The sequence below is a fragment of the Mizuhopecten yessoensis genome, unplaced genomic scaffold, assembly GCF_002113885.1.
Source record: "Mizuhopecten yessoensis strain PY_sf001 unplaced genomic scaffold, ASM211388v2 scaffold1313, whole genome shotgun sequence".
Classification (NCBI taxonomy): Eukaryota; Metazoa; Mollusca; class Bivalvia; order Pectinida; family Pectinidae; genus Mizuhopecten; species Mizuhopecten yessoensis.
In genome coordinates, this window is record NW_018403984.1 from 284,308 (window position 1) to 307,339 (window position 23,032).

Genomic DNA, 23,032 nt, shown 5'->3' on the forward strand with positions numbered 1-23,032 from the left:
TGTAGTACCTCTGAGTCTGGAGAAGAAGATTTTTGAAATATTGGATAATTTTCCCTTTGGGGCCCCGCCCTGGCCCCAGGGGTTGGGGTAGGAATCCCAATTTTACAATTTTGAAGCCTCATCTACCAAGGATGATTCTGACCAAGTTTGAAAAAAATCCATCCACTGGTTCTTGAGAAGAAGTTGAAAATGTAAAAGTTTATGCACGACGCACGACGGACGACGGACGACTACGGACGAAAAGCGATTGGAATAGGTCACTTGAGCAAAGCTCAGGTGACCTAAAAATAGACGAACAGAGATCTGAAACTTTTAAAATAGACAAACAGAGATTTAAATTTTAAAATAAACAGAGATCTGAAACTTTTGAAATAGACAAACAGAAATCTGAAACTTTTAAAATAGACAAACAGAGATCTGAAACTATTAAAATAGACAAACAGAGATCTGAAACTTTTAAAATGGACAAGCAGAGATCTGAAACTTTTAAAATAGACAAACAGCTTGGAAACTGTTTCAGCTTACCAACCTTTGCATTGCCTGTTGTATCTTCCTCCGGCACCTCCTCCCCAGCACTTCCAGGGTCAGATGTTGTTGACAATAGGCGTTTCAACTGTGGTCCATGACCTGCTGGCTTTTTGACATCAGTGTAGGCGGCAATGATCTCCTCCACTGTAACACGGTGTTATGTGATTACAAACTAATAGGCTGTTGAGTCATTCTTATGATGATAACAGTTATGTAAAAGTGAACTGAAAAAGATATAAGGTAGTCAATCTTCAATAAAACAGATTTATTCAGAACATTTCAGCATATCCTCACCCTTGTCATATAGATCCCAGCCTAACTACCCACCAGTCTAACTACCCATAGTTAAAGAAATACTCAAGTGTTGCTTTGTATTATTACAGCCTATACTGCATACTTGATGACTAAACAATGATTTAAACGAATTCATTTTACCCTTCCTTTTCACTAATTTCAGGACATTTCAATAAAAGCCTTCCTTTGATCTCAAGGTAACTGTGCATACAATTGATTTTATTTCCACTAAAAAAACGTCATATCATTTTTCAACAATTTCAACAAGGAGATGCCCCTTCCCCTCAACAATCACATATTATTTTACCTATAGTAACTTAAATTACTTTGAAAGTGGAAGATTTCATCTGTGGAAAAGTTTGTGTTATGACTCTTTAAACAGATTACAGTAGGGAAATGTTCATGTTGGCAATGATGTAGAAATCCATTATCTATAAATATATATTCGTGTATGGAAAAATGCAAATATTTCCACACCGCAAAAATTTCCACTTTCACAGTATAACAGACCAAAAGTGAAGTTGAAAATGTTCCTGATATTTGTTTTTGTTTAAAACCACATAAACTACTGTACCTTCGTCCCCTAGCAAATCCAAACATCCACAGTAAGTATGAAATGAGAGAAAATTGTGATAAAGTGGGTTAGTATACAGAAAAGAATAAAGCTAAGGAAACCTGTCTAATCTGACATCCTGTGGGATCAGACACATTGCTTGGATTAACCAGCATGTTTGAAGTGTCCATACAACAATTTTAACAGGTAGTTATAGAAGAAATGGGATTACAGGTATACAAGGAATATGACTGGATGTCAGATAGAACAGGTTTCTCTGTTCACACACCCATGGTATGAGATTAGCATAATACACACATGCATACATACAGTAAAACATCATTCTACAAAAAAACACTTTTGGATCCAAGAAATTGTTAATTTTAAAAAAAAATGCAAATAATTTGATGACAGTTTTTGTTTTCAGATGCATAGTTCTGTTAATTATCAGTGGGTTTTCATTGTTAGTTATGGTATATACAAATTTGCGATCAATTTTATGACAAAATTTGTGGACACAAATATGTTTTCATTAATAGGGAGATTTGGTCATAAATGTTAAAAAGTAATAAATCATGTCCATGTTTTACTGTACAAATGTATGTAAAATAACGAAGACATATTCACAAGGCCTTTCACTCCTCTAAGAGCAGGTGAATACACGAGAACAGAATAGCTACCAGTACTACGCTACAGGTAATCTTATCCACCAACTTGCAAGAAAGCAATGATACTCATCAAATGATTGTCCATGTGGTGGTTCTTATCTATCATCAGCCTAAACCAGGGTAGTTAAGTAAGATTGTATGTTCCACTTGCACAAAGAGTTTACTTCATACAAGAATTGAATGATTTATTTTCTTCCTTTTTCTTATAGTCATTAACTCATTCACCCCTGAAGACACATTTGAACTCTTCCAATTCAAAGGTTGGAGTAGTTCATTGTGAAAAACCAGGGGTGAATGAGTTTACATATTTAGTAATTTTTGCAAATTTTCTTTCGTGGTGAAACCACAAGGCCAAATCTAACAAGAGGCCCTAAGGCCTTAAATTGTTTGCCTGACCATTTTGGAAAATAAACAATAAAAATCTGCCAAGTAGTATGTGAGAATAGTCCCTGAGAATATTAGCCACTTAATCTGTTATGCTTCCGATACCCATGGACTAAGGATGGTATTGCAATCCCCATGTTTTGAGAAGATATGATGTTAAAAGAATATTTTTGATTCAACCTCTTTTGACCCTGTCCTTCAGCCCCAATGAGGGTCAGCTCCTTAATTTGGGAAAAATAAATTATTAATGCAAAAGTTGATGGCCAACAGATAGCAAATGATGGACGAAGTACAACTTAATCGGCTCATTTCAATAATTTGTACCAAAATAGCGAAAATTATGTCTAAAAATTGCGTAAAGTGACCTATTCTGGGCAAAATGTTTTAATGCAAATTTTCGGTTTCAGCTCTATGCAATGAATTCATTAAATCTGTAAAATGTAAGTAAAATACCTGTAATACACAGCCATCTACTGAGAATCTATGACGGTCAAGATTCTGATTCAATATATACCTGGTTCATTTGTTTTATCTGAACTTTTTAACTTATGGAAATTATTCTTTTACAGCATTATCAACATTTACTGTACATCAGTACAGAACACTTGAACGAAGTTTTAGTTTTACCTGTTGATCCAGCTAGTCATCCATAGAAAGCAGCAAATAAAGTAAATAGGTGAAATTTCATTTCAAGTTGGTTGAGTAACAGTTAATATAAACCAAACAGGTAGTTTCATGTTAAATTGATATCTAGTCAGCATAGTAATGTGTCATCAGAATTTGTTAAAGAGTCGGGATTTATATGGAGAGGACTTATATAAGCTTGCCTGTTGTCCAATCCATTTGTTTTCTTAACAATAAAATTTGTTGAAATGAAAATGAAAGAGTCATCACAATTTGTATATGTGTCATTAGAATCTGTGAATGTGTCATCAGATTTGTGAATGTGTCATCAGAATCATTATAATTTGTGAATGTGTCATCAGAATCTGTGAATGTGTCATCAGATTTGTGAACATGTCATCAGAATCATCAGAATCTGTGAATGTGTCATCAGAATCATTATAATTTGTGAATGTGTCATCAGAATCACAAGAACTTGTGAAAGTATCATTGTTATCGTGTGAATCAGAATTTGTAGAAAAACAAGAAAACCAAAAGAGCAAGAAATATCAGTGACCAAGTTTGCTAGTGTTAAATAAGGGTGATTAGATATACAAACTTGGTGGTGTGAAAGCAAAATGGTGACAAAATTCTAAGCTTTATTATAATATATCGCATTATCTAGGCCCTAGATACAATGAAAAATCTCCACATCATCCACAGTTATCCCGTCACCTCTGATATTAGTTCATAACAGTAAAACCTTGTTTAAGTCTGTAACTTTTTTACTTGAAACGAAATTGCTTTAATTTTGAGGTAAATTTCTGCTAATAACCTGTTAAAGACTATGGTGGAAACATAATTATCTTGATATTAAAACAAGGTTTTACAGCGTACTACCAACTATAGTACCTGAGCATTCTAGCTGTTTCACGTAAAAAATTACATTATCCTATCATATTTACCTTCTTCATCCCTATCCTTGGTCTGAAAAACAAATAATTTATAAAAATGTCATTACGATTCATCAAACAGACAAGTGGTAGTATATATCATGTTAATAGTCCAACACCTTTGACAAAAAGAGAACTGAACTATTTCACTCTCATTTCCCATTAGAATTTCAAATGGTATTGATTAAAATAGATAATTTTATGTTACTGATGTAAAATAAATGGATACAATGTACTTCCAACATCCCTTATTCGTAACGTGATTTCAGGCTGCTTCCCCTTACAAAGACAAGGGAGATAACTCTGACAGTTAACAAGCCATTCGGATTAATATGTCTTGCCTAAGCCCCGCTTTGACTATCAATGCACATATCAGAGAAAATAACAGCAACGCAAAAACTTAATGTTGATGGAGATGCTGACGAAGTCAATGGACTATGAATGGTAGGCCATATCCAGTATTTGATGCATGGGTTGAGATGTACCACCTAAGATACATCAATGGTCCAAGTTTGGTTGGTTTAGCACTAATACTTTCAGAGAAACTAACTTAAATGCAAACTAGAAATATGTCAGAATGACATGAAAGTCACCCCATCATTCTGTATGATCTTTTTCCGATAAATCATTGACCAAGCTACAACGGATATATTTCCACCTGTCAATCAAAATATATAACAATTACCAGGTGTAAATACATACATGCTGTTCAGGTAGCCATGGCAACACAGGGAATTAATAGGAAAGCATGTCGCAAATATAACGTTAGCGTTGACCGACACCTCGAATACGGGGAGATCTGCGCGGCGACACGCGTACGGTCACCTGGCATGGGCAGAATAGGTAATTGGAATATATCGATGTTGTTTTCACAACAATAAGTTTCAGAAAAGATTCAATCTTATATACCGATAAATCTTCTACTATTTTTTGTTATGAAATACACTTTTCCAAGTAGTTTTCTGTTCGTCTGCAAATCCGACTGAATCGGTCATCGATATTGGCAGAATGTGTACTGTACGTTTAAAGGCAGTCACTCCGACGAGGACCGCCAACAGCAGAATTCGCAAGACATGAAGAACATCAAACAATTGTGATATCAGCAATTCTCCTTCGTAAAGAAAAGATCGGAATGTAGTTGGCTGTTTTGAACCCGTTGATATTTAATTTTCAAACTCAAACTTTTATCATTATCGGTTCAATTCGCATGGATGTCACTTTGTAAATTCCTGCCGGTTAATAGTATCACGCAACTTTGACTCTTTGCGCTACACAAACTTGCTAACTTCGCCACTTTACCCATGTCGTTTTGACACATTCCTACGGACAATTGAAGAGTTCAGCAAGATTTTACTCAAGAACGACATTTTAACCACAGAGTAATAAATCCGATGCAATTCTTCGTTATGTTTCCCGATACGTGGTATTTATCAATTCACAACGTAACGTCCTGAAAAGTTGAGCCTACTTTACTAGAGTTTATTTATCCGATTCTATAGTATTATATGACTTAAACTTGCAACTTTTCGTAATTGTTAAATTGGCAATGCAATCAGGAATTATTCAACGAAATTTAGCAGTTGTATTGCTTTTAGCATATATCAAAACATTTCCGAAAATCCTCGAAAAATTTACGAGAAATGGTCGCGACCAAGGACTGGTTTTGGATTGTTCTTGAGTATCGTGTACACCCCTTTCTTGACACTTCATTTTCCCCTTAAAAGTGCGCACTATACGCAAATATTAACGGTAGTCGTTGGTCAGACATAAAACATCTAAAACAGTCAATAGCAATTTATAATACGACAGTTTACCCCTTCGGGAACCTCAAAGGTGCCTGATTCATACTCGGAACATCTTTAGGTTATATGTAATCCGTGGGGAATTTGGGTTTTATCCTATTCCTGTTTAAAAAGGAAATCGAAATCTGAGTTATCCAAGAGCTTGTTATTAGCGCCTGATATATTCCGACAGAAGCAAGATACACAACAGCCCTCCTAACAGAGGTCAAAATCTGGGACTGAAACCAAAATTAATAGTCCCCACTGGGGTTCCCCCAGAGGTGACTAAAAACTTAATGTTGACGCAGTCGCCGGAAAAGCAACACCGAAGTCTCACTTCCACATTGTGGCGGCGAGATTCTTTTTTTAATTTTTTCAAAAAGAACCATGATTCAATAAAAGTGATGTTATATTACTACAGTCATAGTTTTTTCGTCTTAAATCCTCCTCACTGATCATCCCAATCTCACCTGTAGAGTTACCAGTGTCTTGTACACGCCTCCTTGAGCCATCAGTTGGTCGTGAGTTCCCCTTTCTACAATCTCCCCATCCTTAAACCCAGCAATAGAATCGGCGGTCTTGATGGTGGACAGTCTGTGAGCGATCACAATGGTAGTTCTGCCTGCCCTTGCCTTAAAGTAAATAGAGATTAGCAATGCAAAGTTTCCATGTCACTCATTCAATTCAAAGTCTACTTAAAAGCCTGCTTTTAACTTTCAAAATCAGATTGATTTCAAGGACTATATTCTGCAACCATTAACTGAAATAGTAAACTACAAGTTAATGTTAATTATAGAAATGGAGTGAGCTCACAATGATATACCCCTGATTCATCTTATTTATGCATTCAAACCTTGTTTGCAGGGGGGTATAATACCCCTACCCTACATACAATGTACTAGTTGCGCTTATGAAGCTCATGGACAGACATATGAACAGACAGATGTATAGACAGGGTGATTCCTATACCCCCCCCCCCCCCCTTCCCACAAACTTAATGTTAAATTTAAGAATATTAAATTCAAGATGCTATGTTTGATAAAAGCCTGATTATCTCAACGATATCTTAATGCCAATTTTAAATCTAGTAACCATGGTAAAAATTGAAATTCATAACTAAAACTGAATGTCTAGGGACAAATACTGATCATCATCAATGCTATATACGTACTTAAAAGGCAATGCTGAAGTGATAAATCTTTCAAGAATCACAGGAGTAGTTTGTAAAGCAGCATATATCCTTTTTGTAATGGATAGTCTCTGCTAAATTTTAAACTTTGACATTACTTTCATAATATGACACAGAACGACTTAAGTTGTCGTCAATCTTGACCTATGACCTTGACCTTGACCTACTGATCTTACCAAGGGCCTTGTGTTTAGTTATCTCACCAATCAATGTCTAAGACTTACCTTAGGCCTATAACAATGACTTTCTAACCTTATCAAGGGCCTCCTGTAAGTTAGTCTCACTATAAGTACCAAAGACAAGCCTTTGACTTCAGTGTATGCCAATGACTTTCTAACCTGATCAAGGGTTTCCTGTAAGTTAGTCTCCCTATAAGGAGCAAAGACTAACCTTTGAATTCAGTGTTTGACAATGAATTTCTAACCTTATCAAGGGTTTAGTCTCCCTATAAGTTCCAAAGACTAACCTTTGACCTCAGTGTATGACAATGATCTTCTAACCTTATCAAGGGTTTAGTCTCCCGATACGTACCAAAGACTAACATTTGACTTCAGTGTATGACAATGATCTTCTAACCTTATCAAGGGTCTCCTGGAAGTTAGTCTCCCTATAATTAGCAAAGACTAACCTTTGACCTCAGTGTATGACAATGACCTTCTACCCTTATCAAGGGTCTCCTGGAATTTAGTCTCCCTATAAGTAGCAAAGACTAACCGTTGACTTCAGTGTTTGACAATGAATTTCTAACCTTATCAAGGGTCTCCTGGAAGTTAGTCTCCCTATAAGTTCCAAAGACTAACCTTTGACTTCATTGTATGACAATGACTTTTTAACCTTATCAAGGGCCTCCTGTAAGTTACTCTCCCTATAAGTACATGTACCAAAGACTAACCTTTGAATTCAGTGTTTGACAATGAATTTCTAACCTTATCAAGGGTTTAGTCTCCCGATACGTACCAAAGACTAACATTTGACTTCAGTGTATGACAATGATCTTCTAACCTTATCAAGGGTTTAGTCTCCCTATAAGTAGCAAAGACTAACCGTTGACTTCAGTGTTTGACAATGAATTTCTAACCTTATCAAGGGTCTCCTGGAATTTAGTCTCCCTATAAGTAGCAAAGACTAACCGTTGACTTCAGTGTTTGACAATGAATTTCTAACCTTATCAAGGGACTCCTGTAAGTTAGTCTTCCTATAAGTACCAAAAACTAACCTTTGACTTCAGTATATGACAATGACTTTCTATCCTTATCAAGGGATTAGTCTCCCTATACGTACCAAATACTAACCTTTGACTTCAGTATATGACATTGACCTTCTAACCTTAACAAGGGTCTCCTGTAAGTTAGGCTCCCTATAAGGACCAAAGACTAACCTTTGAATTCAGTGTTTGACAATGACTTTCTAACCTGATCAAGGGTTTCCTGTAAGTTAGTCTCACTATAAGTACCAAAGACTAACGTTTGACTTCAGTGTATGACATTGAACTTCTAACCTTATCAAGGGTCTCCTGTAAGTTAGGCTCCCTATAAGTAGCAAAGACTAACCTTTGACCTCAGTGTATGACAATGACCTTCTACCCTTATCAAGGGTCTCCTGGAAGTTAGTCTACCTATAAGTAGCAAAGACTAACCGTTGACTTCAGTGTTTGACAATGACTTTCTAACCTGATCAAGGGTTTCCTGTAAGTTAGTCTCACTATAAGTACCAAAGACTAAACTTTGACTTCAGTGTTTGACAATGAATTTCTAACCTTATCAAGGGCCTCCTGTACAACAGCCTCACTCTCTGTGTCGAGGGCCGACGTGGCCTCGTCCAGTAGGAGGATACGTGGATCTCTGACCAGGGCACGAGCAATGGCTACTCTCTGTTTCTGACCACCGCTCAGCTGGGCTCCTCGCTCCCCGACCAGTGTTTCATATTTCTGTATGTCATGTGAAACACTTTTGTCACATTTTAGTACACTACATAGCTCATCAGTCTACCATATTTCTGTAGGTCATGTGAAACACTTTTGTCACATTTTACTACACTACATAGCTCATCAGTCTACCATATTTCTGTAAGTCATGTGAAACACTTTTGTCACATTTTAGCACACTACATAGCTCATCAGTCTACCATATTTCTGCATGTCATGTGAAACACTTTTGTCACATTTTAGTACACTCATAGCTCATCAGTCTACCATATTTCTGTGTGCTACAGTGGATATTTGTAAGTACATTCTACATGTTTATCACCTACTATAGATTTCTTATCCTTACTACATACACTTGGTTTTGTAAGTTCACTTTTCCAGAGGTCATTTTCACCAGAGACCTTCATTTCTATTTCAGATTAGTAATTTTTATTGTAGAGTAGTGATGTTTATCTTTCTTACATCAGAGACCAATTTTACACCAAGGAAGGTTTTGATCAGAGAAGCAATTCTTATTCAGGAAGGATCTTTTTCATCCGTAAGGTCACTCACATACCAGAGAAGTGATTTATACATGGAAGAAGGCCATTTTACTTCAGGAAGGTCATTTCGTATCATGAAAGTTGTTCTATATCACAGATATTTTTTTTTATATCAGGTAGGCCAATTTTACATACAGAGTGTCAATTTTGTATCAAAGCCGAGGTTCTTACGTCAGGAAGGAGGCTGATAAAGTCGTGAGCATTAGCCATCTGAGCAGCCTGTGTGATCTCATCATCCGTTACATTTTCACGTCCATATCGTATGTTTTCTGCAATGGTTGTGGCAAAGAGGACTGGTTCCTGGCTCACAATTCCGATGTGTTGTCGAAGTGAAGTCACGTTTATTTCACAAATATCTGTGCCATCTATCAAGATCTGTTGATAAAAAATTCAGATAATGCTTTTACTTGTTACTTCTTGACACTTTATAATGGGAAATATTCGCTCCAGTTCAATTTTTGCCTTTTTCACTCTCCCTAATGAAGGTAAATTTAAAATAACAGCGAATATTTGTAGCAGAATATACATAGAAACTAAATGAAAAGGGCCAATTCAATATTGGGCGAAAATGTATTTTAACGTCAAAGGGCAAATATTTAGCACTAGATTGTATACAAACCTACTGTCAGAAATAAGTATTAAAATGCAATATACTAAATCTATCAAAGATAGTGTTAGATTATTATAGATAGTATTACATGTATGAGAGGAACAAGTCAGACTGTTTGACCTGGTGATACAGACCTGCCCTTCCCGAGGGTCGTAGAAGCGCTGTAACAGCTGGACCATGGTACTCTTGCCACATCCACTAGACCCCACCAAGGCTACAGTCTGACCATTAGCCACATGTAGGGAAACGCCCTTCAGGACCTTCAAACAAATCAAAATCTTCATAATTCACCTTTGCAAGAGCACATATTTGTTTATTTATTGAACAGAAACATAAATCTGTGAGTTTTACAATCATTTTAAGGGAATTAAGGTTAAAATAAGGGCTGGTTTATTTGAGGCAATTTTCACGGCAAAACCCTATCTTATTCTACTAAATTAATGCAATTAAGTACAAAATCATTAAGCAAGGATCTTTGTTTTTACTTTGGCAGAGTTTTTTTGTATGTATTGAATATGATTATAATTATATATAGCAGTACAAAGTTTACAGAACAAAGTATCACATAGTTAATCGAGATAAACTGCAGAAGCAGATTTTGTTTTTAAATCAATGTTTAGTTAGACAGATCATTATTCACAGCAGCCACTGTACTACTGGTGTTCAAGTTAAGAGACATTAACTTTGAACTGCGAGTTTTGATGAGTTTGTAAGGATAACAGTTGTCTCTGTTCATTTACATTTGAACTTCTGGGCATTGTTATAGAATCTGGAAACATGCATTGAACAATTGAGGACAGAAATAATCAGCTTTGAAAGTAAAGCAAACTGTGTTCTGGATTTGAACTTTTTAAATTCAATATTTCAGCATTTAGATCAAAGACTTTTTCCATCTTCTTTGACATGCCCCTGACCACCCATTGTCTATACCTTCGTAGTGATCTTATATTTGTAAAGTAACACGCAGCTGGACATCATATTTATCAAAGTGTCTAGCAATAAATTAACATTACATGACAGAAACAAGGTTACCGCGAGCGGTATATAATACGCCCGTCACACATTGAATGAGCAGTTGTTTGTATGATTGAAATATATGAAGTATTTGTGAGTAATTGATATTAAAAGAGAAATCATTCAACATAACTGGTAGATCAATGAGTGCAATACAACATCATGGAACGCATGCATCGCATTAATGAAACCAAGGGTAATAACTCCAGTAATTACGGTCGGATAATGGCGGTTATCAAACTTGTCCGTGGTTTCATGGTAATTAACCTTGTTGTGAAGTTTGAAGTTAATCCGTTAATAATTACTCGAGATATCGAGCGGACACTGTTTCGGCAAGTCCATAAAGGGGCATAACTCCACAAATTATGGTCGGATAATGGCGGTTATCGAACTTGTCCGAGGTTTCATGGTAATTAACCTTGTTGTGAAGTTTGAAGTTAATCCGTTAATAATTACTCGAGATATCGAGCGGACACTGTTTCGGCAAGTCCATAAAGGGGCATAACTCCACAAATTATGGTCGGATAATGGCGGTTATCGAACTTGTCCGAGGTTTCATGGTAATTAACCTTGTTGTGAAGTTTGAAGTTAATCCGTTAATAATTACTCGAGATATCGAGCGGACACTGTTTCGGCAAGTCCATAAAGGGGCATAACTCCACAAATTATGGTCGGATAATGGCGGTTATCGAACTTGTCCGAGGTTTCATGGTAATTAACCTTGTTGTGAAGTTTGAAGTTAATCTGTTAATAATTACTCGAGATATCGAGCGGACACTGTTTCGGCAAGTAAAGGGGCATAACTCAAGAAATTATGGTCGGATAATGGCGGTTATCGAACCTGTCCGAGGTTTCATGGTAATTAACCTTGTTGGGAAGTTTGAAGTTAATCCGTTAATAATTACTCGAGATATCGAGCGGACATCGTTTGCCCGCCCGTCCGCCCGCTCACGTGATAACATAATACGTCCCCGTCTTCGACGGACGTATAAAAATGCATTGTGCTAATTCTATTGACTTCACGATAAAATTTTGATGCTGAAACCGACACCGTCGTGCAGTGGCTAAGACTAAGAGTGTCAGGCATTCTGTAGTATCACGGAATTGAATGGCAACAATAGGAAAGGATCAAACTCAATATATTATATGAATATATTTCTATTGTTCAAACAGATTGATTATTGTAAAAGACACCGAAATAAACTCACAATTTCACTGACACCAGCTAAATTTTCCAGAAGTTATCGAAAGAGCTCTTGCATACGAATCCATCACATGACCATCACATGACTGCTACTCGAGAGCTCTCGTGATTTATCATTGAAAACATTGTGGAAACTTTGAGTAAACAACAACGGGAAAATGGTTACCAATCAATCGTTAAAAAACATGAGGTTTTGAAGACTTTCCGTAAATTCATGTCCCATGTCGTGAGACTTTATCGTAATGAAAAACAGCGAGATTTTGTCTCCCGCTGTAAAATCTGGCATGCATGCAGAAATGTTTCTCAAAGTTTCAGGTAAAATATTTCTTATCATGTTAACTACGGTGAACTACATTGAAAACTAGATTGTTATGTGCCATGTTCACATCCTTTCGATAATTCCATCTACAGAAGAATCCAAAGGATTGCAAGGCAATCCAAAGTCCCCCACCGGTAATGATTTCTATATTTAACATAGATTTACCATAGTCCCCCAACAGTAATGATTTCTATATTTAACATAGATTTACAATAGTCCCCCAACAGTAATGATTTCTATATTTAACATAGATTTACCATAGTCCCCCACCGGTAATGATTTCTATATTTAACATAGATTTACCATAGTCCCCCAACAGTAATGATTTCTATATTTAACATAGATTTACAATAGTCCCCCAACAGTAATGATTTCTATATTTAACATAGATTTACCATAGTCCCCCACCGGTAATGATTTCTATATTTAACATAGATTTACCATAGTCCCCCAACAGTAATGATTTCTATATTTAACATAGATTTACCATAGTCCCCCACCAGTAATGATTTCTATATTTAACATAGATTTACCATAGTCCCCCAACAGTAATGATTTCTATATTTAACATAGATTTACCATAGTCCCCCACCGGTAATGATTTCTATATTTAACAAACAGTACACTTATGTTAGGAAGCACAGATCACAGTGAGGTCATTGTGACCTACTTCTTTCACTCCACCATCCCAAGATGCTCCAGGTGAAATAGTACAGAAGATATGCTAAGACAAACATTTTCAAAAGTAAAGGTCAAAGGTCAAGTCATACGTCCCAGTGACCTTCTTCTTGCACTTAGCACTCCGCTATCCCAAGATGTCCTTATACACCAAATCGGATTATATTACTCAAGGTGAAGTTGTATATATCCAGGACAAACGTTTTCAAAAGTTAAGGTCAAAGGACAAAGCATAGGTCACAGTGAGGTCACAGAGAGGTCATACTGATCTTCTTGTATTCTGCACTTCGCCATCCAAAGATGTCCTTGTACACCATAATTAGTTACCCGAGTTGAAATAATACACAAGATGCATTCTGGGGAGCAGTGGGGGACTAATAACCCTCTTAGGTACTGAGACCCTGATTCACAAGGGTATGCTGAGACATTTACTTCCAATTTTCTTCATTTATTTATTTCTTAAGCCAAACTTCTCAACTTGCAGTACTTACCTCAACCTCTTTTCGAGCTGGGTAGGTGAAGCGAACTCCCTGGAAGTCCACATTGCCCTTGATACTGTCAAGTTTCTTCCCCTTTTTGGATTGGCTGTCAATGTCTGGTTTCTGTAAATTAACCCATACTTTTGTGTCTAAACAACTGATTACAGTGTGCACTATGCATACTACAGAACTTCCATTTCCAAAGGAATATCAGGTATTAAAGCTTTACATATGATTTGTTGTTGCTACAGTGATTCGTTTGGTGGGATACATGCCGTCTGACAGATTGTCTGTATCTTTATACCTCATGTAATTACATATCTGACCAAGTTGAATTGATCAGATGTTTTAATAGTTTAAAATGTAAGGTTTTAGTTACATATCTCTTACAAGTTGGATGTCAATCTTTTAAGTAAAGCTTATTATCATATAACAAGAAGCCCAGAGGGCCTGTATCGCTCACCTGGAAATTTTAGCAGTCATAGCAAATTATTCTCATTAAATATTATACTGTACTACAAATATTTCAATCGCAAACTTTGTCAGCTCAATCCGTTGAAGCTACCAGCCAAATATTATTATATGATTCTATGCTTTTCAGAAGAATTTGTTTGAAGTGTTTGACATATTTTTCCCTGTGACCTTGTAAGTAGCTGGAGGTCATTTTCCTTCTCAAACTTTGTTGGCTCTATCCCAAGCAGCTACCAGCCGAATCTTATGAAACCATGGGTTTTAGTTCTTCAAAACAAGTTGCTTGAAGTTTTGTTGACCCATATGACCTTGAAAGTAAGTCAAGGTCATTTTCGTTCACAAACAATGTCGGGCTCCACCAAAAGAAGCTACCAGCCAAATATTAAGATTCTACACCTTTCAGTTCTTCAGAAGAAATTGTTTAAAGTGTTTGACACATTGGACCCCTGTGACCTTGAAAGAAGGTCAAGGCCATTTTCATTCTCAAACTTTGTCAGGTTCTTATGAATGAAGCTTTCAGCCAAATATCATGACTCTAGGCCTGTCCATTGTTCAGAAGTCGTTTGATGTGTTTGACATATATGACACATATGACCTTGAAAGTAAGTTAATGTCATTTTCATTCTCAAAATTTGTCCAGTTCCACCAAAAGAAGCTATCTGCCAAGTATCAAGATTCTATAAATTCCTTTCAGTTCTTCAGATGAAGTCGTTTGAAGCGTTTGACATATTTGACTCCTGTGACCTTGAAAGTAGGCCAAGGTCATTTTCATTCACAAATTTTGTCGAGCTCTTTCCTAGGAAGCTACCAGCAAAATTTGAAGATTCTATACCTTTCAGTTCTAAAGAAGAAGTTGTTTGAAGTGTTTGACATATTTGACCCATATGACCTTGAGAGTACGTTGAGGTGAATTTCATTTTCAAACCTTGTTGGGCTCTTTCCCAGTGAGCCACCAGGCAAATATTAAAATTCTGTACCTTTCAGTTCTTTAAAACAAGTTGTTTGAAGTGTTTGACACATTTGACCTATGTGACCTTCGAAGTAGGTCAAGGTCATTTTCATACTCAAACCTCAAACTTTGTTGGGGTCTAACCAACGAAGCTTTCAGCCATGTTGTTTAAAGGAAAAGTTGACAGATGACGACTGACGACACTCCATGTCATAAGCTGATCACTTGCCCTTTGGGCAGGTGAACAAAAAATCATGTGATGATTGTGCCACACAAATGATTGTATTGGTGCACATCTGACCAGAATCAGTGAAAACGAACCTTTACACTTTGTAGCAATAGGTATAACTGTACGGTAACTTCAGTTTTATGATAACCATGTAAGGATAACCTCCATGTTTAAAGTCTACATACCTGCTCTATGAGCTGAAAGATGATGTAAGCTGCTCCTCTGGCGACTGAGAGACTCTGTATATGAGGGGCTGCATTACCCAGTGAAAACGCACCAATCAGGACACTGAAAAATACCTGAAAAACACAGGTATCATCATCACCAGTGAGAAAATACAAATCAAACACATGTATCATCATCACCAGTGAGAAAATACAAATCATACACATGTATCATAATCACCAGTGAGAAAATACAAATCATACACATGTATCATAATCACCAGTGAGAAAATACAAATCATACACATGTATCATAATCACCAGTGAGAAAATACAAATCATACACATGTATCATCATCACCAGTGAGAAAATACAAATCAAACCCATGTATCATCATCACCAGTGAGAAAATACAAATCATACACATGTATCATAATCACCAGTGAGAAAATACAAATCATACACATGTATCATCATCACCAGTGAGAATATACAAATCATACACGTTTATCATCATCACTAGTGATAATATACAAATCATACACGTGTATCATCATCACCAGTGATAATATACAAATCATACACATGTATCATCATCACCAGTGAGAATATACAAATCAAACACATGTATCATCATCACCAGTGAGAATATACAAATCATACACGTTTATCATCATCACCAGTGATAATATACAAATCATACACGTGTATCATTATCACCAGTGAGAATATACAAATCATACACATGTATCATCATCTCCAGTGAGAATATACAAATCATACACATGTATCATCATCTCCAGTGAGAACATACAAATCATACACATGTATCATCATCACCAGTGAGAATATACAAACCAAACACATGTATCATCATCACCAGTGAGAATATACAAATCACACACATGTATCATCATCACCAGTGAGAATATACAAATCATACACGTTTATCATCATCACCAGTGATAATATACAAATCATACACATGTATCATCATCTCCAGTGAGAATATACAAATCATACACATGTATCATCATCACCAGTGAGAATATACAAATCATACACGTTTATCATCATCACCAGTGATAATATACAAATCATACACATGTATCATCATCACCAGTGAGAATATACAAATCACACACATGTATCATCATCACCAGTGAGAATATACAAATCAAACACATGTATCATCATCACCAGTGATAATATACAAATCAAACACATGTATCACCATCACCAGTGATAATATACAAATCACACACATGTATCATCATCACCAGTGAGAATATACAAATCATACACATGTATCATCATCACCAGTGAGAATATACAAATCACACACATGTATCATCATCACCCGTGACAATATACAAATCATACACATGTATCATCATCACCAGTGATAATATACAAATCAAACATATGTATCACCATCACCAGTGATAGTATACAAATCACACACATGTATCATCATCACCAGCGAGAATATACAAATCATACACATGTATCATCATCACCAGTGAGAACATACAAATCAAGCACATGTATCATCATCTCCAGTGAGAACATACAAATCAAACACATGTATCACCATCACCAGTGAGAATATACAAATCAAACACATGTATCATCATCACCAGTGAGAATATACAAATCAAGTGTGTAAGATTAAGTAAAGGATTTCACAAACTGTGTGTGTCCTTTCAAGTAGTAATATGCGAATTAGAAGTGTCATTTACTGTATACTGGGTTATTTTCACTGCAGTGTTACTTCTGCCCTTTATCCCCCTCCCCGATGAAGGCGAATTTATCATGACACAACATACACTATATAGTACGTACATGTGAAGGGAGAAATTGTCACTGGGCGAACAAGGATTTTATCAGCAAAGGGCGAATATTTGACTGGGCGGAAGTTTCCCTGTATACAGTATCAAAGTATCATAAGATCTGCGTGAAGGAGACTGAGGAGTAATGAACTCGGACAATTACATGTGCCAGGAAGACCTATGATTACTTACAATAAGGACTTTCCCAATGCTGTAACCGTCCTCTCTGACAAGCTTGGCTCCATACCAGAACCCAAGTGCATAGGAACACATCATGATGAACCAAATAGCTCCCATGGAAAGTCCACTGGTTACACCTTTCTTTATACCTATTTGCTTGGCATGTTCTAAGTTTTTGTCGTATCTAAAAAATAAATTTTTGATGTGTTGTAAGATGTGTTGTAACATAATTTTGATTAAAGCCAGTAAAACCAGCATGACATTATCATAGTCACCTTTACCTATTGATATTTCTATATGTAAATCACTTATAACTATAAATCTAAAATGTAAATAAAGTGAGCCTTATGGGATATGCATTAAACAGACTTTTTTTCATGCTGGAAATGCTGTTTAATCCGTATATGATAGCTAATACAGGTTTTACAAGATACATGATAAAAGAATATTTATTAAACGCAGAATACCAGAAACATACAAACATCAGCTCAGTAAAGCTATTTCTGCGACAAACGTTTTACAAAAGATAAGACAGGTTCTACTGGTTTGAACTGTACCTGATAAACTCTTTCCTCTGTCCGCCGAAGGCCACTACAGTACGGATTGAGCCGAGGACTTCCTCTGCCACAGCACCTGCCTTGGCGTAGGCCTTTAACTCCAGGGAAGACATCGTCCCCACCAACTGTGGTTACAACAACCAAATATCAACATAAGGTACAGTGGAACCTGGATAATTCAGCAACTTTGTATACAATGTACTAGCCTAAAGCCAAAGGCTAGTACAATCTATATTTTATGTAAGAGCTAGGCTAGTGTAAATTTTCGATATTTGCTATTACAATATTCCGTCTTTGCGTATCGCAGAGTTATCTTCTCTTGGGAGCAGGTATTGATTGTTACGTCACTTGTTTGTGAGAGAAACGTCATCATTATTGAGAAAACGACGTAATTTCTCACACAAACCAATGATGTAACAATCAATACCTGCTCCCAAGAGAAGATAACTCTGCAATACGCAAAGACGGAATAGGTCAGGCTAATACAATTTTGCAAAATCTGTCTGTAGGCTTATGCACCGCTGAGAGCTCTATGACTGGTACAATTGGCAGAAAGGTTAATTTCAAAATTATAATAAGGTTTTAAACACAAGAGGCCCAGGGGCCTTAATAGCTCACCTGATATTTCATTTTCAATTTGAAACCTGCTGGGTACCACACAGGTTTATCAAAGGAGAGCCTCAATTTATACAAATTGAGTTATTTTACCCTAAGCATGCTTCAGACCACATTTGGTTAAAATCCTTTATTTCCCCCCTAATGGGCCCATCTGCCCTAAAGAGGGCCCACAAACCCCAGCTTATACAAAATTGATTCTTTTGTCCCTAAACATGCTTCAGACTGCATTTGGTTTAAATCCCTTCACTTGTAGAGTAGGAGAAAAATAATCCTCTATTTCCCCTATTTGGCCCTGCCCCTCTGCCCCCATGGGGGCCACACTTGAGGCCCCTTTGTCCAAAGATGCTCTAGAACAACTTTGGTCAAAATCCTACTACTGTATTGTTTTAGAAGAAGATTTTGAAGATTTACCTATTTTCCTCCTATTTTTCCCCTTATCTGCCCTTAGGGGGGTCACATACTCAATTAATACAAAATTAAATTACTTTTGCCCACAGATGCTCTAGAACAGGTTTGATTAAAATACCTTCAACAGTACAAAAGGAGAAGGATCTTTAATGTTTTCCTCTATTTCCCCTAATATGCCCCAACCATCTGCCCCAAAGAAGGGGGCCCACACACCTCAGTTTATACAAAATTGATTCTTTTGTCCCTAAGCATGCTTCAGACTGCATATGGGCCATACACTCCGTTTATAAAAAACTGAGAACCCTTTGGCCAAATGCAATGATGCTCCAGACCAAATTTGGTCAAAATCCTCTGAGCCGTTAAGGACCAGTAGCGTAGCGTTTTAAAGGAAAAGTTGGAAGGACGACGGACACTGCGCCATGGCATAATCCCTTCAGGCCAGGTGAGCTAAAAATGGGAGATTATTGGATGGGGGCCAATCAGTCCTCAATATATGCATAAGCATGCCACTACCTGGGAGGGCCTAGTTCAGGCAGATACCAACCTTACTCATAACAAATCCTGTGGCAGCAAGGAGTGGACTAATGGCAAGAATAACGAGGGTCAGTTTCCAGCCGTAGTAGAAACCGATCACAAACCCGGCTAGGAAGCCTGAAAACCACTGCCAGAAAGTTCCCAACTTGTCCCCAATACCTTCATGGATCTTGTTGATATCACTGGGAGATGAAAAACAATATTTTTATCATAAACAAAAAGAAACTTTTGTTTAAGACTGATTATTAACTGCCCAAATGTATCTTTATAAAAGCTCAGTTTTCATTTTATTTCACAAAATACATTTATCATATTGAAGTAAAAACATTTTGCTGAGGCCTGCAGTGGAAAACAATCTCAATCAATGTAATGTGTGATACCTACAGCGTAATGTGTGATACCTACAGCGTAATGTGTGATACCTACAGCTTAATGTGTGATACATACAGTGTAATGTGTGATACATACAGCGTAATGTGTGATACCTACAGCGTAATGTTTGATACCTACAGCGTAATGTGTGATACCTACAGCGTAATGTGTGATACATACAGCGTAATGAATGATACGTACAGCGTAATGTGTGATACCTACAGCATAATGTGTGATACATACAATGTAATGTGTGATACCTACAGCGTAATGTGTGATACTTACAGCATAATGTGTGATACCTACAGCGTATTGTGTGATACATACAGCGTAATGAATGATACCTACAGCGTAATGTGTGATACCTACAGCGTAATGTGTGATACCTACAGCATAATGTGTGATACCTACAGCGTAATGTGTGATACATACAGCGTAATGAATGATACCTACAGCGTAATGAATGATACCTACAGCGTAATGTGTGATACCTACAGCGTAATGTGTGATACCTACAGCATAATGAATGATACCTACAGCGTAATGAATGATACCTACAGCCAAACCCAAGCCAACCAAACACTGGGTATCACAGTATCGCTATATATACAGAAAACAATATTTCCAATATATATCAGTTACAACAAATTACTAAAGCTATGACCATGTGCACTGCGCTTACTCTGACAAACGGGAATTCAGCTCCCCGGACTCATGCGTGTCAAACCACCCAATCTCCTGGCGAATTACATTCCTGAAGAATGCTTGTCGGATTCTGTGTGACTGACGCTCGGCAGCGATGGCCCAGAAGGTGACTTGACCATACCCCGCGACGAGCACACCACCACCAATAACTGAAAACATAAAGGACAGTTTGTGTCAAAAGCATAATAACTAAACACACTAAATCATACACGATGAAATAAATCTCTTAATATTCACGATGGACATTCTGTTTGTAAAGAATGCTATGTACGAACATTTTAAAATACACCAGTTACTTGCAATTGGAACAATAGCCGTTTATCCCAATGACAAAGACAGCTTTTAACGTCATGCTCCACTATTATGGGTATCAATCTGACACATAGGGATGGAAAGATACAGAACTTTTTTCTTTCTTATATCATACCATTTTAGACAATAAGTGCCACATTTTAGAATGTTCAACTAACTCGAATGATGTAGTAATTAATAGCATACATACTGATATAATAGATGGCGAAGGTGCCCATCTTTTCGAGGAGATCGTTCTGTAGCTGGTAGTCGAGTTGTGGTAGGTAGGAACTGATGTTACTCACATTCTGGTATTGTCTGTGACATAGAAACGGTAAATAATATTAACCAACACATAATCCTGAGGAATATAATAGTACAAATTGGAATGTTATTACTCGGAACATTTATGTTGCAGAAAAATATATCCATAATAACTAAATTAATGAAACAGGATTCATCAACGACAAGTATTAAAATATTTTAATTTCAGATTGCACCAATTTGATATAAACTAAATAAAACATTGATGTAATGCCCCTCATTTCTTTTGCCAAACTTGCCACTACCAATGTGATTTCAAAAAATCTTTTTTTCTTTCTTCTTAAGGTCATAGTTTGTGTCACCATTTCTCAGTAGAATTTCTTGAAATTTTGTAGTTATATTGCTTTGAAGTAAAGAAAATGTTCTGCCACAAATAATATAGGTTTTCAGAATTTTAAGGATTTTAACTGGAAATTTATGTAAAAAAGAGTGAACGTTGAAAAATTATGAAAGAAACATTTTTTTGCAAAATAATGTCAATAAAAATGATACTGCCATAGGTTAGTACTATGCATTAATGTATATCAATTTAATAAATGCTGAAATTGTGTAAAATAAATTATCTATAAACAATTAAAAATTGACATTTTATAATAAAACCATATACACATTATTATTATAAGTAATTGCATGTAAGAGTTATCTTTCTTGAAAAACTTCACAGTAGTGAAATAGGTAGGCGGTTTCCTGAAGTACAGAAAAATGGACACATGTGAATCATTGATAAAATAAACAACTGAATTAATGCCTGGATTGCTTTGAAATACTTTAATATTGAGAGAACACACTGTTCTGTCAATAATAAACATACAATATTCATCACAACTCTAGACTCATTAGAATATGCGGAAATTGTGATACTGTCTCCCTACATTGGATTTTCAACTAGGGATGTACTATCGATTCCCCTTGATGTCGAAACCCCTTTGTATTGCCAATATTTGTTGGACAGACGATGGCTAAGTAACAAGGTTTTACTGTAGTCTATTTGTATAATGCAGTCAGAAGATCTAGTAGAATGGTAGGTTTACCTGTAACTGTAACATTTAACTTGTATTAACAAACTAGTGATGAATCAGAAACTGTCAATCACATAGGTTTCAAACATACTTAAATTCAGGACTGTTTTCAGTCAAGTCGATAGTTATGAGGATTAAAGTTTGTATAAAGAACACTTGTTACAGGTTACTTGCTTAATTTTGTCTGCTGAATTTACAACGCTACATTTGAAATTGCAATCAAACAGTGCTAGTGAATTAACACAAAATTCTTTATATTGTGTAAGATATGAGAATTTCCGGTAGTTATTCTAATTCAATAATTAAATCACAATCAAAACTGCTTGCAAATTAACTCGTAATTTTAATGATATATTAATAACTTCTAGAACCTTTACAATGCATACCTGAGTAACTCTGGGTTAGAGAACGCTTCATCCCGAGTAAAGGACAGTGTGTACCCCATAGCTGTAAGGATAGCTATGATGGAGTCTACAGCAGTACTGTACAGGCCAGAATTTACAAACAGATCAATCATGTCTCCAAACACAATGATCATTCCCGGCAGAGCGACACCATGACAACAGGCTAGCAACGTCCCAAGAATCATCAAGAATACATCACCACATGTGGCGAACTTAAACTGCAACAAGCAAAGCCACCATTAGCAGAATGT

General features: G+C 36.5%; 1 protein-coding gene across 4 annotated transcripts in view; it reads right to left on the reverse strand.

The window, feature by feature from the left end:
* LOC110459328 (multidrug resistance protein 1-like) overlaps positions 1–23,032 on the reverse strand; it is a 59,472-nt gene that overhangs the window by 8,332 nt on the left and 28,108 nt on the right. For 2 of the 4 annotated variants that reach the window (XM_021511556.1, XM_021511532.1), the window contains 16 exons: positions 22,764–22,999; positions 21,246–21,352; positions 20,721–20,892; positions 19,677–19,848; positions 18,107–18,231; positions 17,562–17,733; positions 15,558–15,671; positions 13,736–13,846; positions 10,164–10,289; positions 9,591–9,794; positions 8,710–8,880; positions 6,235–6,396; positions 3,996–4,017; positions 3,055–3,066; positions 1,397–1,405; positions 530–672 (listed from right to left, as the gene is read on the reverse strand). In XM_021511556.1, the coding sequence (XP_021367231.1) occupies positions 530–672; positions 1,397–1,405; positions 3,055–3,066; positions 3,996–4,017; positions 6,235–6,396; positions 8,710–8,880; positions 9,591–9,794; positions 10,164–10,289; positions 13,736–13,846; positions 15,558–15,671; positions 17,562–17,733; positions 18,107–18,231; positions 19,677–19,848; positions 20,721–20,892; positions 21,246–21,352; positions 22,764–22,999 (2,058 nt within the window). The remainder of the gene's footprint in view (positions 1–529; positions 673–1,396; positions 1,406–3,054; positions 3,067–3,995; positions 4,018–6,234; positions 6,397–8,709; positions 8,881–9,590; positions 9,795–10,163; positions 10,290–13,735; positions 13,847–15,557; positions 15,672–17,561; positions 17,734–18,106; positions 18,232–19,676; positions 19,849–20,720; positions 20,893–21,245; positions 21,353–22,763; positions 23,000–23,032) is intronic. The other 2 variants (XM_021511541.1, XM_021511549.1) reach the window with 2 other exon arrangements.